We start from the raw sequence: 14,668 nt of genomic DNA, 5'->3' as shown, positions 1-14,668 counted from the left end.
TAAATAATCATCTGCTTTACAGTGGAAATCTGAAGGGGAAAAAAATAACAGGAGACAGCGATCCGGATTTTTTGTCGGTTTCTCCCAGCTCCAACGCGTCACTATCAATCGTTGTTCCTATTTCTAAGGGTGAATTTCAGGAACGTTCCGGGGCCGTTCGCCACACTTCCCCGCGTCCATTCACAAAAAAAAAAAAAATATAATAATAATAAAAAAATAATCCCAGAACGCTCTCGGAACAGAGCGAGCCCCGACGCCTGTTCCTCGCTCCCCGCCGCCCGGCCTCGACAGAGCCCTCCCGCCCCGCGGGCACCTGCTGCTGCAGCTCAGCCGCCGCCCGTGACCCTGCACGGCCCTCAGCCCCGTTCAGCCCCCGTCAGCCCCGTTTCCCTGCCCCTTAGGGTGGTGGCAGCCCCCAGCCATGTCGTGCCGGGCTGCTGCGGAGCAGGGCGGGCAAAATGGGCTCCGCGGGGAGCGCGGCAGCGGGGGCCGCGGCAGCGCCGTGCGTTAGCCGCTGCGTCATGACATCCTCCGAACCGGCCGCCCGCCCCCGCCCCTGTACGGCTGCGGGGACCACTGTGCGGCGACGGCGATGGACCCGCCCGGGCCGGCGGGACCTGTCGGAGCGGCCGCTCGCCGCCACCTGTGAGCAGTCTCTGTCCCTCGCTGCGCCGCGCCCCGCCACTCGCCGGCACGCCTCCCTCGCCGCCCGCGGGACCCGGCGGCCCCATGGGGAGCCGCAGAGCCGTCTGAGCCGGCGCCCCCTCGGCGCACGCGGCGTCCCGGGCCGTCCCGCACCGCACCCTCCTGCGGAGCGCGTCCCCCGGCGGCGCGCGAGGAGGAGGGGCGGGAGCCGGCGGCGCCTCTGCGCGAGTGGGAGCAACAGCGTGAGAAGCGGCAGCCTGCGCCCTGGAGCGAGCTCCCGAAGGATGGGCGAGGAGGCGGCGGCGGCAGCGCCCGCGCAGATGGGCCAGCGGAGGATGAATTAGGAGCCACAGGAGGCTGCTGCCGGCACCGCGGGGGGAAGAGGAGAGGAAGGGGCTGGACTTGGAAGAGGAGGAGGAGGAGGAGGAGGGTGCGCGGGGGGGACTGAGTATCGCTAATAACAAGTTAAAGACTAAAAACAATAATAAGAGAGCACCTCCGGGAAGATCCGCGGCGGAGGCCGAGCGATCCCCGCGGCGGCAGCGGGCTCGCAGCGCTGGGGATCTCGGAGCAACGCTCGGCGGCATCGGCGTGTGGCGGTGGTGGTGGATGATTTTTTCGGGGGTGGGCGGGCGGGGGCTGCGTATGCGGGAGAAGGAAGGGGTGGGAAGCTGAGGAGCGGACTACCTTGCCGTTATTATTATTATTTTTTATTATTTTTACTGCTATTATTTACGCCGCGCAAGGAGGACGCTCGGAATTTACCGGCCTGCCGGCTCCCGAGAAGGGACCGGGGATTGCGGCGGTCGCTTTTCTTTCTCGATTATTTTTTGTTTGTTTGTTTGTTTTGATTTGGCTTTTTGTTCTCCCTCCCGTTATTTCCCCTTTCCCGCTGAGCGGCGGCAGCAATATGGCTGGTGATGGGCTTTTTGGGGGGCGCTGGCGGCGGGAGGAGCTCTCGGCAGCCCCTGCGCGCCCGGCTCGCTGTTAGCTATGGCAAATGGCAGCGGCGGCGGCTCCTACCCGGGCGGCAGCGGTGGCGGCATTAGAATGAGTAACAATATCAACGCCAACAATCTCAACACAGACTCGTCCTCCTCCCCCGTCAATGTGCCCAAGATGGATGCGCTCATCATCCCGGTGACCATGGAGGTGCCCTGCGATAGCCGCGGACAGCGCATGTGGTGGGCTTTCCTCGCCTCATCCATGGTCACTTTCTTTGGGGGACTGTTTATCATCCTGCTGTGGAGGACCCTCAAGTACCTGTGGACTGTCTGCTGCCACTGCGGGGTCAAAAACAAGGTAACTCCCTTCCCTTCTTTTCCCGGTGGCGGTGAGGAGGAGCGGAGCTCAGCCTCTGCCCGGGACAGCTCTCAGCCGTGCGGGAGTGCCACGGAGCTGCGGGTGGGTGAGCGGGTGGGCGGCAGCGCCGTGCCTGCTCTGCAGGGCCGCACGGGGCTGCGATACGGGGAGCGAAGCTGGCGGAGGTGGGCGAGACCCTAGAGGTGACCCCGGCTCCCCTCGCCCACATGGAGACACGGCTCTGGGGACACCGAAGTGGTAGCGCGCTGGGACGGCGCGGTTCAGAAGTTGTACGCACCGCCGGGGCCGCGCGTGGCTGACGGGCGATGGTGCTCGTTGTGCGGTGTGAGCCCTCCGTTCGCTGTGTGGGAAACTTCGGCAAAATTAACGAGGTGAACTTCTCGTTCCAGTTAGTCTTTCTAAGGCTAGCTCTACACGACTCTAGATTCTCATCTCTCATGCTTCTGTTTCAGAAATTAGGTGTAAGTATTTAGAGGTGTGAGTATCTGCTAGAGTACATTCATAAGTAAGGCACTAGATCACATTTCCCTAACCTAATTGTGATATCTTGGAAGTGACCTTTTGCGTTTTTGCCTATTACCGGCAGGAAGAAATTGCAGTACGTGCAGTAAGGTTGGCTTCTGCTCTGAAGGTCTCCATCAGGCCAAGGCTGAGATCTCACCTAGGTCCAGGCTTTCATACTTTTTTAAGACAAATGGGATAGAAAGTGTTAAGACTCTGTATTTTGTATGGGATTTTGACAGACCCCAAAATAGACCAGCAGCTGGAGTTTCTCCCCTTCCCTTTTCACATTTTTTGGATTACAAATGGAATAATATCTGCTTCAGTTATTCCTGGCACACGGACACCCACAAAAACACACACACCTTTTAATATATGGTTGCTAGGTTGCTGGTTTGCTTTGACGTACAGTGAGCTGTCTTCCCCTTTCTCCTGTCTCCTCCCCTTGAAGCAAACTCCATAAGGCTCCACACAGCATCCAGCACCTATGGGAATCAGCACCAAAGCTGTGGTGCAAGCAGCTCCCACTTTGCTCACCATGAGCTCAGTGAGTGCCTTGGAGTCTCAGTGAATCCCTCTTCTGCCATTGTAAGGTGGATCACTTGCAAGGAATTGGGCCTATCTATGGAAGAAGGGAGTGCGAGAGATGGAGCGTAAATAAAAGCTTTTAACTTGGCCTTAGGCTGTAGGAAACCTCCCAGGCTGTATCATTTCTTTGTAGACATGTCTTAATCTGTACAAAACCAAACCCAAACTTTTTCAGAGAGGTGTTAGCCAGGTATGATGACAAAGCTCAAATGCATTTGTGATAATTCACATGTCTTGTAAAGTACCATTTCCTACAAGGCAATTTTCAAGTGGTGGTGTATTTTAGAATTATGCTCAGTTTCTTTTGTGTGTATTTAGTATTCTCTGTGTGATGAGACAAAGCTGCAAAGGCTATAGAGGGTTCTGAAGGAAAAGAAAATCCTACAGGTCATTGCCAACAGCTTCTTTCCTTGAGAGAATTAAAAGTGGAGTGAAGAGGCTTCTGCGCAGAGTTCCTAAACATAATGTCCTGGTGGGTCTTGTTGGTCCAACAGCCCATTGTTAGGATATAGTTCAAGCAGATAGTTCAGCTCTTATTCAGTACAGAGAAGCATATCTAAACTGTTTTTAAAATCTTTTGGGCTATATGTATCTATTAGTTAAATAACAGATGTTGTTAAGGGGTTCTGACTCTTACAGTCTGAGTGATTTGACAGATGGCACTTGCGTGGGGTTGCAAAATCCGAGTGTTTCACATATGTGAGACCTGGAGGAGCTACTATGGCCATGAGCGTCTATGGGGCAGGAGGAGAGAAGGCTTTGCAGGTAGGGGGAGATAGATGTCTCCTTTTAGGTTGTGTCTGGTATGCTAGTAAAGGTTTCCAAGCCTCTAGTGAGCAAGAACTGTCATGAACTGATTGTGCATTCCTTCCAGGCTAAAATGGTTAATCTGGGGGAATTCTGTGTGGGTAAGGAGTAACTAATTAATGGAGAATGCTATTTTTACCACTTAGGGTATTAAGGAGGAAGGAAGGTCCAGAAGTGCCTTAAACTTGGCTGTTACCAAGCACACGCTTTGTGACGCACGGTAACTTGGGATGGGCTGCCTGAGCTGCAGGTGAAAAATGCAAAAGCACGCACACGCTATGTCAACTGCATTGGATCTGCTAGTGAGGGCCATTTCACAAGAAGCAGCTCCTCCTGCTGTGGAACTGAAGAAATTTTCTCTGTGTTAGGACCTATCCTTCCCTCTGCTGCTCTTGTGCTGCTCCACAGGTTGCAGCATAGCTGGCTTGCCAGCATCCTCTCAGCCACTGCATAGAGTGATATCAGTGAGTGAGTGGAAAAAAATCTTTCTCATGTCTGTGTCTCTGTCTTGCTGGATAACTCATATATACTAAAAGGAGCACAGAATTGCTATCCTAACACCTATGTCCATATGAGTTACTGCAAGGCACTGCAAAAAACTTCAATTTTCTTCCTGCTATGTTTTGATCTCAACATTACATTCTTCAGAATTACCAGTGATTGTCAACTTTATTTGGTGAATGTGAGCCTTTTTAATGGCTGCATGGAAGGATTTAGAACTTTTTCTCTCCTCAACTCATTGAATTTAAGATTGGAATTTAAAATTGTGGCACAAACTGTTTAACACTTTGTGGTATGAAATTCCAATATGTAATTTTCATTTTTGTGGAGATAAAGTTGAGGTATTATAAGTTGAGAATACAAAAACTTTTGGTGACAGAATGATAAACACTACTCCTTGAAACTCCATATTTATGTCACCGTACACTAATAGAACATTAATATTAATCATGTACTAACAGTGATTGCTGAATTTACAGGATTTGTATGCTCTATGCTTCCTTTGTGAGATTACACTAGTTAAAGTCTGAGAAAAAGAAAAATGTAAATCTTGACCTGTGTTGTCAGTATTTCATGTAATATGAACCATTGCAATTGAAGCCCTTGTTTTATTGTATTCAATTTGGTTTATAATTTTACATGTAATTTTCACAAAGTTAGCTACAGTGGTTTTGCAAAGATATAGCAAATGATGAATATTTTTTCTATAGCGTTTACATGCACATTTTAAGAGAAGACTTTGTTAAACAACTTGTCTTTTGTTTGCCTTTTGTTTGCCTTGTGATGGGCTCATTCCTGTTTGTGTATTGAAGGTAGCACATGAGATTTCCATTCAAAGGATTCTGAGCAATGCTGTTGGTCTTGTTTCTGGAAAAATATAGAAAAAGAAAGTAAATATTCACATTGATATACACAGTTACACAGAGTAACTAAATATTGCTAGACAATTTGTAATCTTTTGATTTTATGGATCTGTGACTGCATTTTGTATACTCCTGAAGGGCAATTTCCATTTTATAAACATTATGTGATGTTCAGTGTTGGCTTTGAATGAACTCATGAACAAGAAAGTGGTGCTGTGGAATGTGAAAGGCCAGATCTGGGGCTCACCACTCCTTGGCTGTGCAGAGAGTGTGGACTGTCTCCTTGTGAAGAGGGATGGGCTGGTCCCTGTGCCCCTACTCCTTGGGGTGTCTTTGTCACTGTGTGTACATTTGTATTTCAGTGTTTCCTCCACAGAAGCCAGGACTCCTCTATGTATCAAATGAATCCCACAATTATAGATGGCAGTTGCTGGTCTGCAGTGACAAGCTGCAGCAGTTTCCTGTGATATTAGTCTGCATATTTTGGAAATTTAATAAACTACAGAGTGCTAGATTGGGCCAATAGAAACTGACCAACGTTCCTGTTTGTTTTCAGTAGAAAAATATAAATTTTACTACTACAATATTTGCTGAATGTGTTCATGAGTTAAGAGAAGTTAAGAATTTTCATCAAGGCCTGTGAGCCCTGGAACATTAATTTCTAATTTCCTTAAAACAAGAAGTGCTTCTACCACACTGCCTCTCATATAGCCAAGTTGGTTCATTTCCTAGCAGTTCTTGAATAAATCTTCAAATAAAACTGAAGAGACAGACACAAAGCAAGGCACCATCTACTCAGAAAAGTAGAATACATTAGAAGACGTGTGGGTACACAATGCAGGAGATGTCTCCACTTAAATCTGCATGTGGAAACCTCACTTGGACTCCCTCAAAGAGCAGAAGGTGATGAACAACTGGGAGCTCAAGAGATTAGCAGTGGGCTGCAAAGCGTTATGCCCTTCTGTCACATGCTTGATTGGGATCACAAAACAGGATCATTACCCTCCCATGGCCGTCAGGTGGTCTGTGTTTAAGTGCTCCGCGGGTGTCCTGCCGCACAGGTGGCCAGCTGGGACATGGCATGGCACAAGGGTCAAGAGCTGGGAAAAGGGGAGTTGGTGGCTCTGTGCAGATGGTGTTGGGATAAGTGGAGGAGGCAGCAATGTGGAGAGGGGTGTGCAGCTCTGTGCCAAGCTGCTGGTCTGCTGTGAAATAGGAAGCACTTTCAGCTCTCTAGAGCTCGAAATGGATTTCACATTTTACAAAGACATGATCAAATTGGTTATGTATGCAGAAAAGAAAATGTATGGACAAGGATTTAAGCTGTAAACCTAACAATCTCGACAGAAATGTTATTTTGATGCAGTGTAATACTTATTCTCAAGGCTTTGCAAAGCATACATTTAAGAAGAAAATCTGTGCTCAGAAAATTTGCAACTCTCACACATTTGCAAATTTGTAGGTGCTGGTTGGAAACCATTAGATTTCACAATTTTTTGCAGTTTAGCACAACATAAGAAATGCTTGCAATAGGGAATAAAAAGCTTTTTAATAACAGTGATCTACATACTCAGTTTTGAAGCTGTGGGATTTCTGAATGCGGAATGAGGACAATTTAAAGTCCCAGATACAGAGACACTGAAAATTTTGAGAGCAGTGTTTCTAAGTATAAGCTCTGCAGGGACAGGATCTAATGATTATAATTAGAAAAGCAATGATGTTCCGTGTCTGTGTTGTACTGTTACAAGAAAGTGGATTGTGAATCTTAGTCATTGAGTGTCCTTCCTGGGATGAATCTTAAGCAGTGGCAGCATTAATCTCTAGTCAGCAGGCAAAATGCAGAACAATGGTCACTGGTCCCCCCAGGGGGACTTGCGGAGATTGGCTCTGCTGCTCTGTGGAATCCAGCTCTCATTGATGAAAGTTTAGGTGAATTTCAGGGTTGACTGGTGACTTCTGCAAGATCAAGCTCTAATTCAGAGGCAGTGAAGCGTTCTAGTGTTAAATGGTAGGACAGAAGTTCCAGAGGAGTTAGCGAGATGGAAGAATAAAATAATTTTGGAATAATTTAGGAGATGAGGTGTCCTCTTGGTGTTCTATTAAGCATACTTACTGACATTGCTTATAATGATGAATTTTACATATATAAAGATCATCAGTTTTTCAGTGGGAACTCTATAAAGTACATACAGCTCAGATAGAATTTTTCTGAGGGAAAGATTGCTGGAGCATTACGTGTGTGGATATTAATTGTTGAAAATGTATTTTTTCTCTCCCATGTATCATTTCAGTGACAAAAGAGACTGCAAATGACAATACTATCACAAAATGCTGTGTTTCTCTATTGGGTTTGGATGCTTACAGCCTGACTCTTGCTCCCACTGTGTGGAGTGCTAAACCCTATGAGATCACAAAGCTGGAGTAAAGCTTATACCAACTTCACGCAGGGCTAGGTACACAGTCCCAGATTTGACCCATGGGTTTTTAAGTGCAAGTATGCTTTCTATAGCAGATAGATTGTCTTAGCTGATAAGAGAAGGTGGTACTGTAGCAGAAGTTTCTGTTAGTTCTTTTGCCAATAATATAGCTGTACAAATAAATGAAAAAAGAAGATACTTATCGTCCATGCCTGGCAGAGATGTATTGGACAGAAAACACCCATTTTGAATCCTGGTGGTATTAATAGTGTGAGAATACGTTGGGTTTGCATCTTTGAAAGGAACAATTTATTCCCATATATAGTATGCATAGTTCTGTTTAAATGAATGTGCTGTCACTGACATGTGTTGAGCTCAGTTTGCTTTGAGATGATATATTGCATATATTTGTGAGCTTGAGAGCTACAGAAACACTGAGAGCATTATCCAAAGCCTGTTGAAATAGAGGGAGACAATCTTAATAACTTCATTAGTTTGGACTCAGGCCTTGATGCTCACAGTGTTCTAGATGAATCAGATTTTTTTTTTTCCCAAACAATTCTTATGTTAACATTTTAAGCTTTGAAGAACTTTTTTCTTTTATTATAGACACATATATTTACTTGGCTTGTGGCTATTACGTCTGGAATTTCAACGTTAGAAACAGTATTTAAAAATCACATGAGGTATGCTTCCATTCCAGTTAAGACCACACCTCCATTCAGCCCCACTGCTCTTGAAAGTAAAAACTTGTGTGCTTGAACTTTTGGCAGTATCATGGCATCTCTCCTGCAAACTGATGTGCATGGACAAACACTGTGTGTTTCTTAGGGAGGCAGTGTACATTTGATTGAATCGACAAAGGTCTTTTGCTCCATGACTTGCCTGCAGACGAGTTCTGCAGGGGATGTGTTGGCAGTCCTGGAAATCCTTTTGCACATGCTTAGCGTCACCACCTCCGTTATACGGATGCACAGGTATCAGAACCGCTAACATAAAGTGGATAAAAAAAGACATCTCATTACCAAGCCAGAAGGCTGCTGAGAAGTGCTGTAACATAATAAACAATTGTAATGTACCAAAACAACTGAGCTCGAGTTTGAGAAGCTTGTCACTATAACTATTAGATATAGCTCTACTGCGCTGCGTTTTTATTGATTTTTATATACTGAGGAATAAATTTGTAATACAGGTTTGTTTCCTTTTGTCCAAGCAAGTGCTGACTAAATATGCCATTTTCTTTTTTTTTTCTCTGTTTCGTTTATTTCATGTTATCTTCTAGATTTTTATGTAATGTGGTATCTTTTAGTTTACTTTATTTATTTAAACTGAAAAGATGACTCACTCTAAATGTGCTATTAATGATGAATTAACTTTAGCACTATTGCTGCTGGATTTATTTTCTGCTTTAAGTTTAGGGTAAACATTATAGATGTGTCTTTTAAAAAAAACTATTTGCAAGTAATGACCTATGTATTACAAAAATGGAATAATTGTAGTCTGATTTTTGTTTAAGCATTTTGCAGGGTTTTTTTTTGCATTGTGAATTCTATTAAACTCACTTGTGATTAAGCACTGGTATTCTGCTGGACATAAATTATTTGAAACAGGTTATTAGCTTCTTTGACCTATAAAGATCATAGCTAGTATGGAGCAGTAGAACAGTTCAGATGCTTTCAGATATCCTGGTGAATCCTCTAGCTACAAGTGATTCACTGTCACTTCTTGATAGTGCATTTGCCAATCAACAAGTCAATATTGTGTTTTATGTTTTCTAGGTTATCCTACTATAAATACTGTTTTGTAAGGAATCTGATAAACTCTACTTGAGTTTTAAGGACTGAAGGAAAGAAACCTTTTTCTGCCTTTTTCTTTTTATCACTTGGAAGAAAAGAACTAGCTAGTTAGCAGAATACTATGTGGTGCAAATGTTTTTAAGCATAAAGGAATTTTTTTAATGTTTTAGTTATACACTCCTGATAAGTTGATTGTACCAGGTGGGAAGTTTTCACCAACTTCTTGTGTTGATATTCTTCTGTTTGCAATACATTTGTATCTAGTCTTCTGACTCCATCAGCATGAGAAACGTTGTACAGGTTTGTATGTTTACACAATTTTCATATTACTTAAGGCTTTCAGGAGAAATGTATTCTTGTTTTCTTGAGTCCTTTACCATAGTTTTATTTTTTCTGCAATGGGATAAGGGTGAGCATTTGCTTTGTTGTGATTTTATAGGGAGATGTGAAACATATTGTTAAGGAGTTACATCTTTGACTGGGAGAGAGTCTGGTTTTTGGGATAAAGCCATTAAAAATTTGACCTAAGTGCTACTTTATCTCCTCTGCTCCTGCATATAGGTGTAAGTTGTTGTTATGTTGTCTTTTCATGAGTAGTACAAGAATTCATATTCTGTATCTGTTGTTCCTAAAAAATAATAGTAAAATAAAATCAATAAAAACTCACAGTTCATTTTTGCTGTTTGCTTCACTGGAATGTGTCCCTAGAATATAATGAATTTTTCATTTTCTAAAAGTGGAAAATGCTGCCCAAAGTGTTTAAGTTTGTCTCTGCTTGGACTATTTAAATGATAACAATTCAGTATTAACTTAAATGATATGTACTATAGGAAAACATTGATATCCTTGAGTTGAATGATAAGATGTAATTCCAGGAGCAGAAGGAAAAAAAATATAATTCTTCTGATTTCCAGTTGATGTTATTAAGTAGTGTGTAGTTCTTAAAGAAAACTCACAGCAGCGCATTAGGTTTAGTATGTGAAATTGAAGTTAATGCTTCCCCAGAACAGTTGTTTAGACACCAGAATATGTATTTAAGATCTTACTAAGGAGTTTTATTTCAGAGATATTGATAATTTCAGATGTTTTTAGAAAGATTCATTGTTAGCCTATTCTTGAATTTTATTTATTTATTTATTTATTTATTTTCTGATGTTGACTTTACAGCATATCCTGGACTTCAAGCTGAATAGGATCTAGCTAATCTCTTGGCTTCATTGTTTGTGAAGTTACGCAGTCTTAAAGCTCGTTAAAGCAGCAGTATCTCTTGCATTGTCATCTAATACTCTAATTTTAATTTTCTTTTCCTAAGAGGTCAATACATCTTCCCTAAACAAAAATACTGATTTTATTCTGTTGTTCCTTTTAGATCTTGCTCAAGTAAAAAATAAGTAAGAAATCGGTTTTTAATGCTCCCATATTGAAACTTGGGAGTAATCAGAACAGGTTTCTATGTCTACAGTTATTTTAATAAGGCTGTATATAAACTTTTGCTTTTGGTGACTGTACATGTGACTACTTGTCTTTGGGCTTGCGTTCTTTAAGGTGAGAAGAACCGGTGGCTTAATGAATAGGCCTTAGTTTTATTCCTGTGCTAGCTGTGTAGAAAAGTAAAATGCAGTCTTACTATTGACTGGAGAAGGTTTATTCAGAAGCGTTCCTTTCTTATTAAGGAGTGGTTGAATGAATGCATTTTCATTCATGGTTTGTAGAAGGAAAGACTTAAACATTTTGGGTGAAGTGTTTTTTTTTTTTTTTTTTTTTTATTAAGCAACAAAGAAAATCCAGAATTTCAATGACTTGTCTGTTTGCTTTATGTGCGTGGAGAAATAGAACATTCAGTTTTGTAACAGATATATTTATTTCTGAAATAGCTCAAGGGTATGGCAGAAAATACTCCAGACTTGCACTGGGTTCAGAAAGAGAAGAAAGCTGTTGGTTTACAAATGACCAAAATCCTTCACTAATGATCAGCTGGGATACAGCTGCACTGTATTAACAGGTGGGTCAGGTGGAGTGACTGAGGAGGTGGGTATGTTGGAGGCTTGGATCATGGTAGGTAGATTTTAAGGCTGTTGTCAGCATTTATGCTGAGTTCATGCATCCTTCAGAAGGTGAGAGAGGACTAATTAGGCTGAGAGCATGTCTGATTGCAGGATGAATCCTGTGAAAGTGTCTGAGTTCTGTGATGTGGTGTTTACATTAAGTTTTTTACTTTATATGAAGTGAAAGTGTTGTAGACTGTATCTGATCTGATTTAATGGCTGTTGAAGCTATGAAGCTGCATCATGTATCACTTAAAAAACCACAAATTTAATCCACTTGAGCAAATTTAGCATTTTCTGGCTCCAATATTTTTGATTGTGTTGTTATTTTGATTATATTGATAATGAGGAGACTCTCAGCAGAGCACCAGACCTCACTGTATTGAGGACGGGTTGTGACTGTCAGCTCCTAGCAGCTCTTTTTCCTTAAATGGCATAAGCATTTAAGGGTGCTCTTAGTGGGCAGAAAGGACTTCCTGGATGAAATGTGAGTACTGAGAAGTTTTAAATGTGAAGTGACTTAATTATTAAGCATCAGTCTAATTGACAGTTTATTCTAGTAGATATGGAAATATTAATTTCTTGATGTCCATTTGGTGAATATGGCTTTGTTTACTTTAATATTTTAGATCAAGAATGAATGTACTTTTGAAAGTAAACTCTAGGTTTTCAGGAGTTGCTAAGTGGATTGCCTTTAGTGGAAGCCATGCAGTAAGATGAGCTCCAGTGCAACTGATAGCTGCATTCGCATTCTATCCTCAGAGCTAGCCTTGAGGGTACAATTGCTGAAGGACAGCTAGCAGGGAGCTCTGATATTCCCTTAATAGACCTTGATTTTTGGAAATAGCAGTTAGTCTCTGATTAAACTGTACTTTTAGGGAAAAATGCTAGAATAGGTTTTTTGGAAAGTTTCTGCCTTTCCTTTCTTTTTGAGGTGAGATTTTTAAATTTATTTTAAACCAGTTCAACTTATACAGTTACCTACTATTGTATTTCTAGAGAGCTCTTTCTGTTACTGTGTTGTAACATTGTTTTTGGAATTGTGTTTGCTCTTCTGGGCTTCTGTCTGTGACTGGGCTGCTGCGGCCCTGGCCAGCTTCCCCAGGTTGGCTGCATGCTGAGGATGGGGCACTGAACCAGCTGGCTGGCAAAGGTGCTGGTGAGACCTGTGACTTCGGATGACACATAATGGCTTTAAAATGTCACAGGTTGGACTGTGAAAGAACTATTGATTTCAGTATAAATATTCTAAAATGACCTCTTATTTTTTTTTATTGATTTCATGAGAATTTTGGAGAGTTGATATGGATGAAGGTATTTTGTAACCTGGCTGAGAAGAAAAGAAATTGCTTTGGGACAGTCTATCAAAGCAAGTTTTGCCTCTTTGACCTAGGGAAAAAAAAAAAAGAAGTATCATAGTCCATGATAAGAGCTGATAAAGCTTAGTGTTCAAACTGTTTTCAGGGTTCTCTTGATATCAGTGAGAACTGGGGAAAGCAAAGCTCTTTTACTTTTAAAACATTTCATGGAATGGAAAGATTCAATGAAAGGTAAAAGTTCTCCTCTTGGAAGCTTCTGGAAATAAAAAAGATTGTAAAGATTGTCTCTTGTATATTTGTACTGTCAGCTCAGTAAAAAAAAAAATGTTCTTTTATTAGCAAGAAGTAGAGGCACCTTTTGAAGTGTGGGCTTTTTTTAATCATTATATTTTTCAGATTGAATTGTTTTTTCTTTGGGACAAGAAATTTTAGTCTTGGAAACAGACTTTTTTTCAGAGGTGAATGTCTAACTGTAGTTTCTGTTGGTTTATAAAATATAGCTTGGATTTTCAAGAGTATTCCAATTTGGCTACTGTAGGCTATTGTTCCTATAGAAAATGCACATTGTTTTTTTTGAAAAACTGATAGACCTAATTGTGATGAGTAAATGAAAATGTGCTTGGTAAGCTGATAGAAGTGGCCGTTCATCTGTAATATCTTAGAGCTAATTGCATGTCTGAAGAATATAGTAGTGCTATAGCCATTAATGTTGGTTAGAGATTTCATCATGTCTTTGAAGTCGGATTGGTTTCTGGGTATTTGATTTTATTTGGCCAAGTTATTTTTTTTGCTTATTTGGGTTTATTTCTCATAGCTTAAAAGACTAACAAGCTATATTTAAATATTAGATATTGTTTTTATTTTTAAAAATGACTGATTTTTAAATTAGTGGTTTAGTGCATATTCTTTTGTAGACAATACTACATTGATTTTAAGTATTGGAAAAATCATTGTTCAGAACTTGATTACAGGTTGCTTCTATTTGCCTTCTGGCCTAAGGCTTTTGATGTCACATGATCTTGAGTTAGCACTTTTAAGCAGACTTGTGGAGGAGAAAACTTGATGTTCCTATGTGGTTACATGACACCAGGAGCTGAAATGACATGAAGATGTTTTAGTATCAGAAGAGATGCGTTATACAGGCAGACTCCAGAGAGGTGGCAATGCTGGTTGTTGTAAGCCAGTCTGTGTTTCATATTTATATTTGAAGCAAAACTTATTCTTCTGCTGGGTTGAATCTCCTGCACGATTTAAGCTCAATTCAGAGGACTGAAAGGTTTTAGTAGTATTTTCTACAAGTGGGAAAATTCATTACAGGAGCTCTAGAGCAGTGCTTTAAAATGTTCCACTGTATACAAGGAGCATAGTGTATTTGAAATTGGACTTAGCAACTTGAAAGGTCCTTTTGAAACCTCAAAACACCCCAACGAGATGCTGAATGCTGTTTTATTATTGTAGTATTCAAAAGCCATGCAGTTTCCTGTCAAGTCCTATTGCTGGTTTTCACAAAGGGGTTATCCTCTGCACCATGCATCTAATGTTCTGAGTTTAGGTGGTAAGGAGTGACAGGAGAGAAGGGGGTTATAAAGTATTGGTTTGGCCATGCGTCTGCAGAGCCTCCTGATGATATGAATGAGCAGAAGTCTTCATTAACAGCTTCCTGCTCCTTAGTTAGAGTTACTAAGGAAATGTGGCTTGCAAATTCTTTAAAGCAGTTGCCATTTTAAAAGAACTGCAGGCAGTTAAAACTAGCGTAAGCAGGTAATAAAAGAATTTTAAAGTCTCCATGAAACAAAAATTTAGCTGCAGCACATTGAGGGGTTTGTTTGAAAGAATCAACAATTAAAATGATGGGATGAAAAC

At 41.8% G+C, this 14,668-nt stretch overlaps 2 protein-coding genes across 33 annotated transcripts in view; one reads left to right on the top strand and one right to left on the bottom strand.

Moving 5' to 3' along the window:
• RPS24 (ribosomal protein S24) overlaps positions 1 to 14,668 on the bottom strand; it is a 773,435-nt gene that overhangs the window by 223,992 nt on the left and 534,775 nt on the right. The gene's annotated exons all lie outside the window — the stretch shown is intronic.
• The window catches only part of KCNMA1 (potassium calcium-activated channel subfamily M alpha 1), a 432,315-nt gene continuing 418,950 nt past the window's right edge, over positions 1,304 to 14,668 (top strand). For 20 of the 28 annotated variants that reach the window (XM_052676770.1, XM_052676763.1, XM_052676762.1 and 17 more), the window contains exon 1: positions 1,305 to 1,947. In XM_052676770.1, coding sequence (XP_052532730.1) covers positions 1,639 to 1,947 — 309 coding nt within the window. In that variant the 5' untranslated portion in view covers positions 1,305 to 1,638. Of the gene's footprint in view, positions 1,948 to 14,668 lie in introns of all 28 variants that reach the window. The other 8 variants (XM_052676753.1, XM_052676755.1, XM_052676754.1 and 5 more) reach the window with 2 other exon arrangements.

Source organism: Tympanuchus pallidicinctus, unplaced genomic scaffold (genome assembly GCF_026119805.1).
Source record: "Tympanuchus pallidicinctus isolate F22 unplaced genomic scaffold, pur_lepc_1.0 scaffold16, whole genome shotgun sequence".
In the NCBI taxonomy this organism is placed as follows: domain Eukaryota; kingdom Metazoa; phylum Chordata; class Aves; order Galliformes; family Phasianidae; genus Tympanuchus; species Tympanuchus pallidicinctus.
The sequence above is the reverse complement of the archived record's forward strand: the minus strand, read 5'-3'. Positions and strand labels throughout refer to the sequence as shown.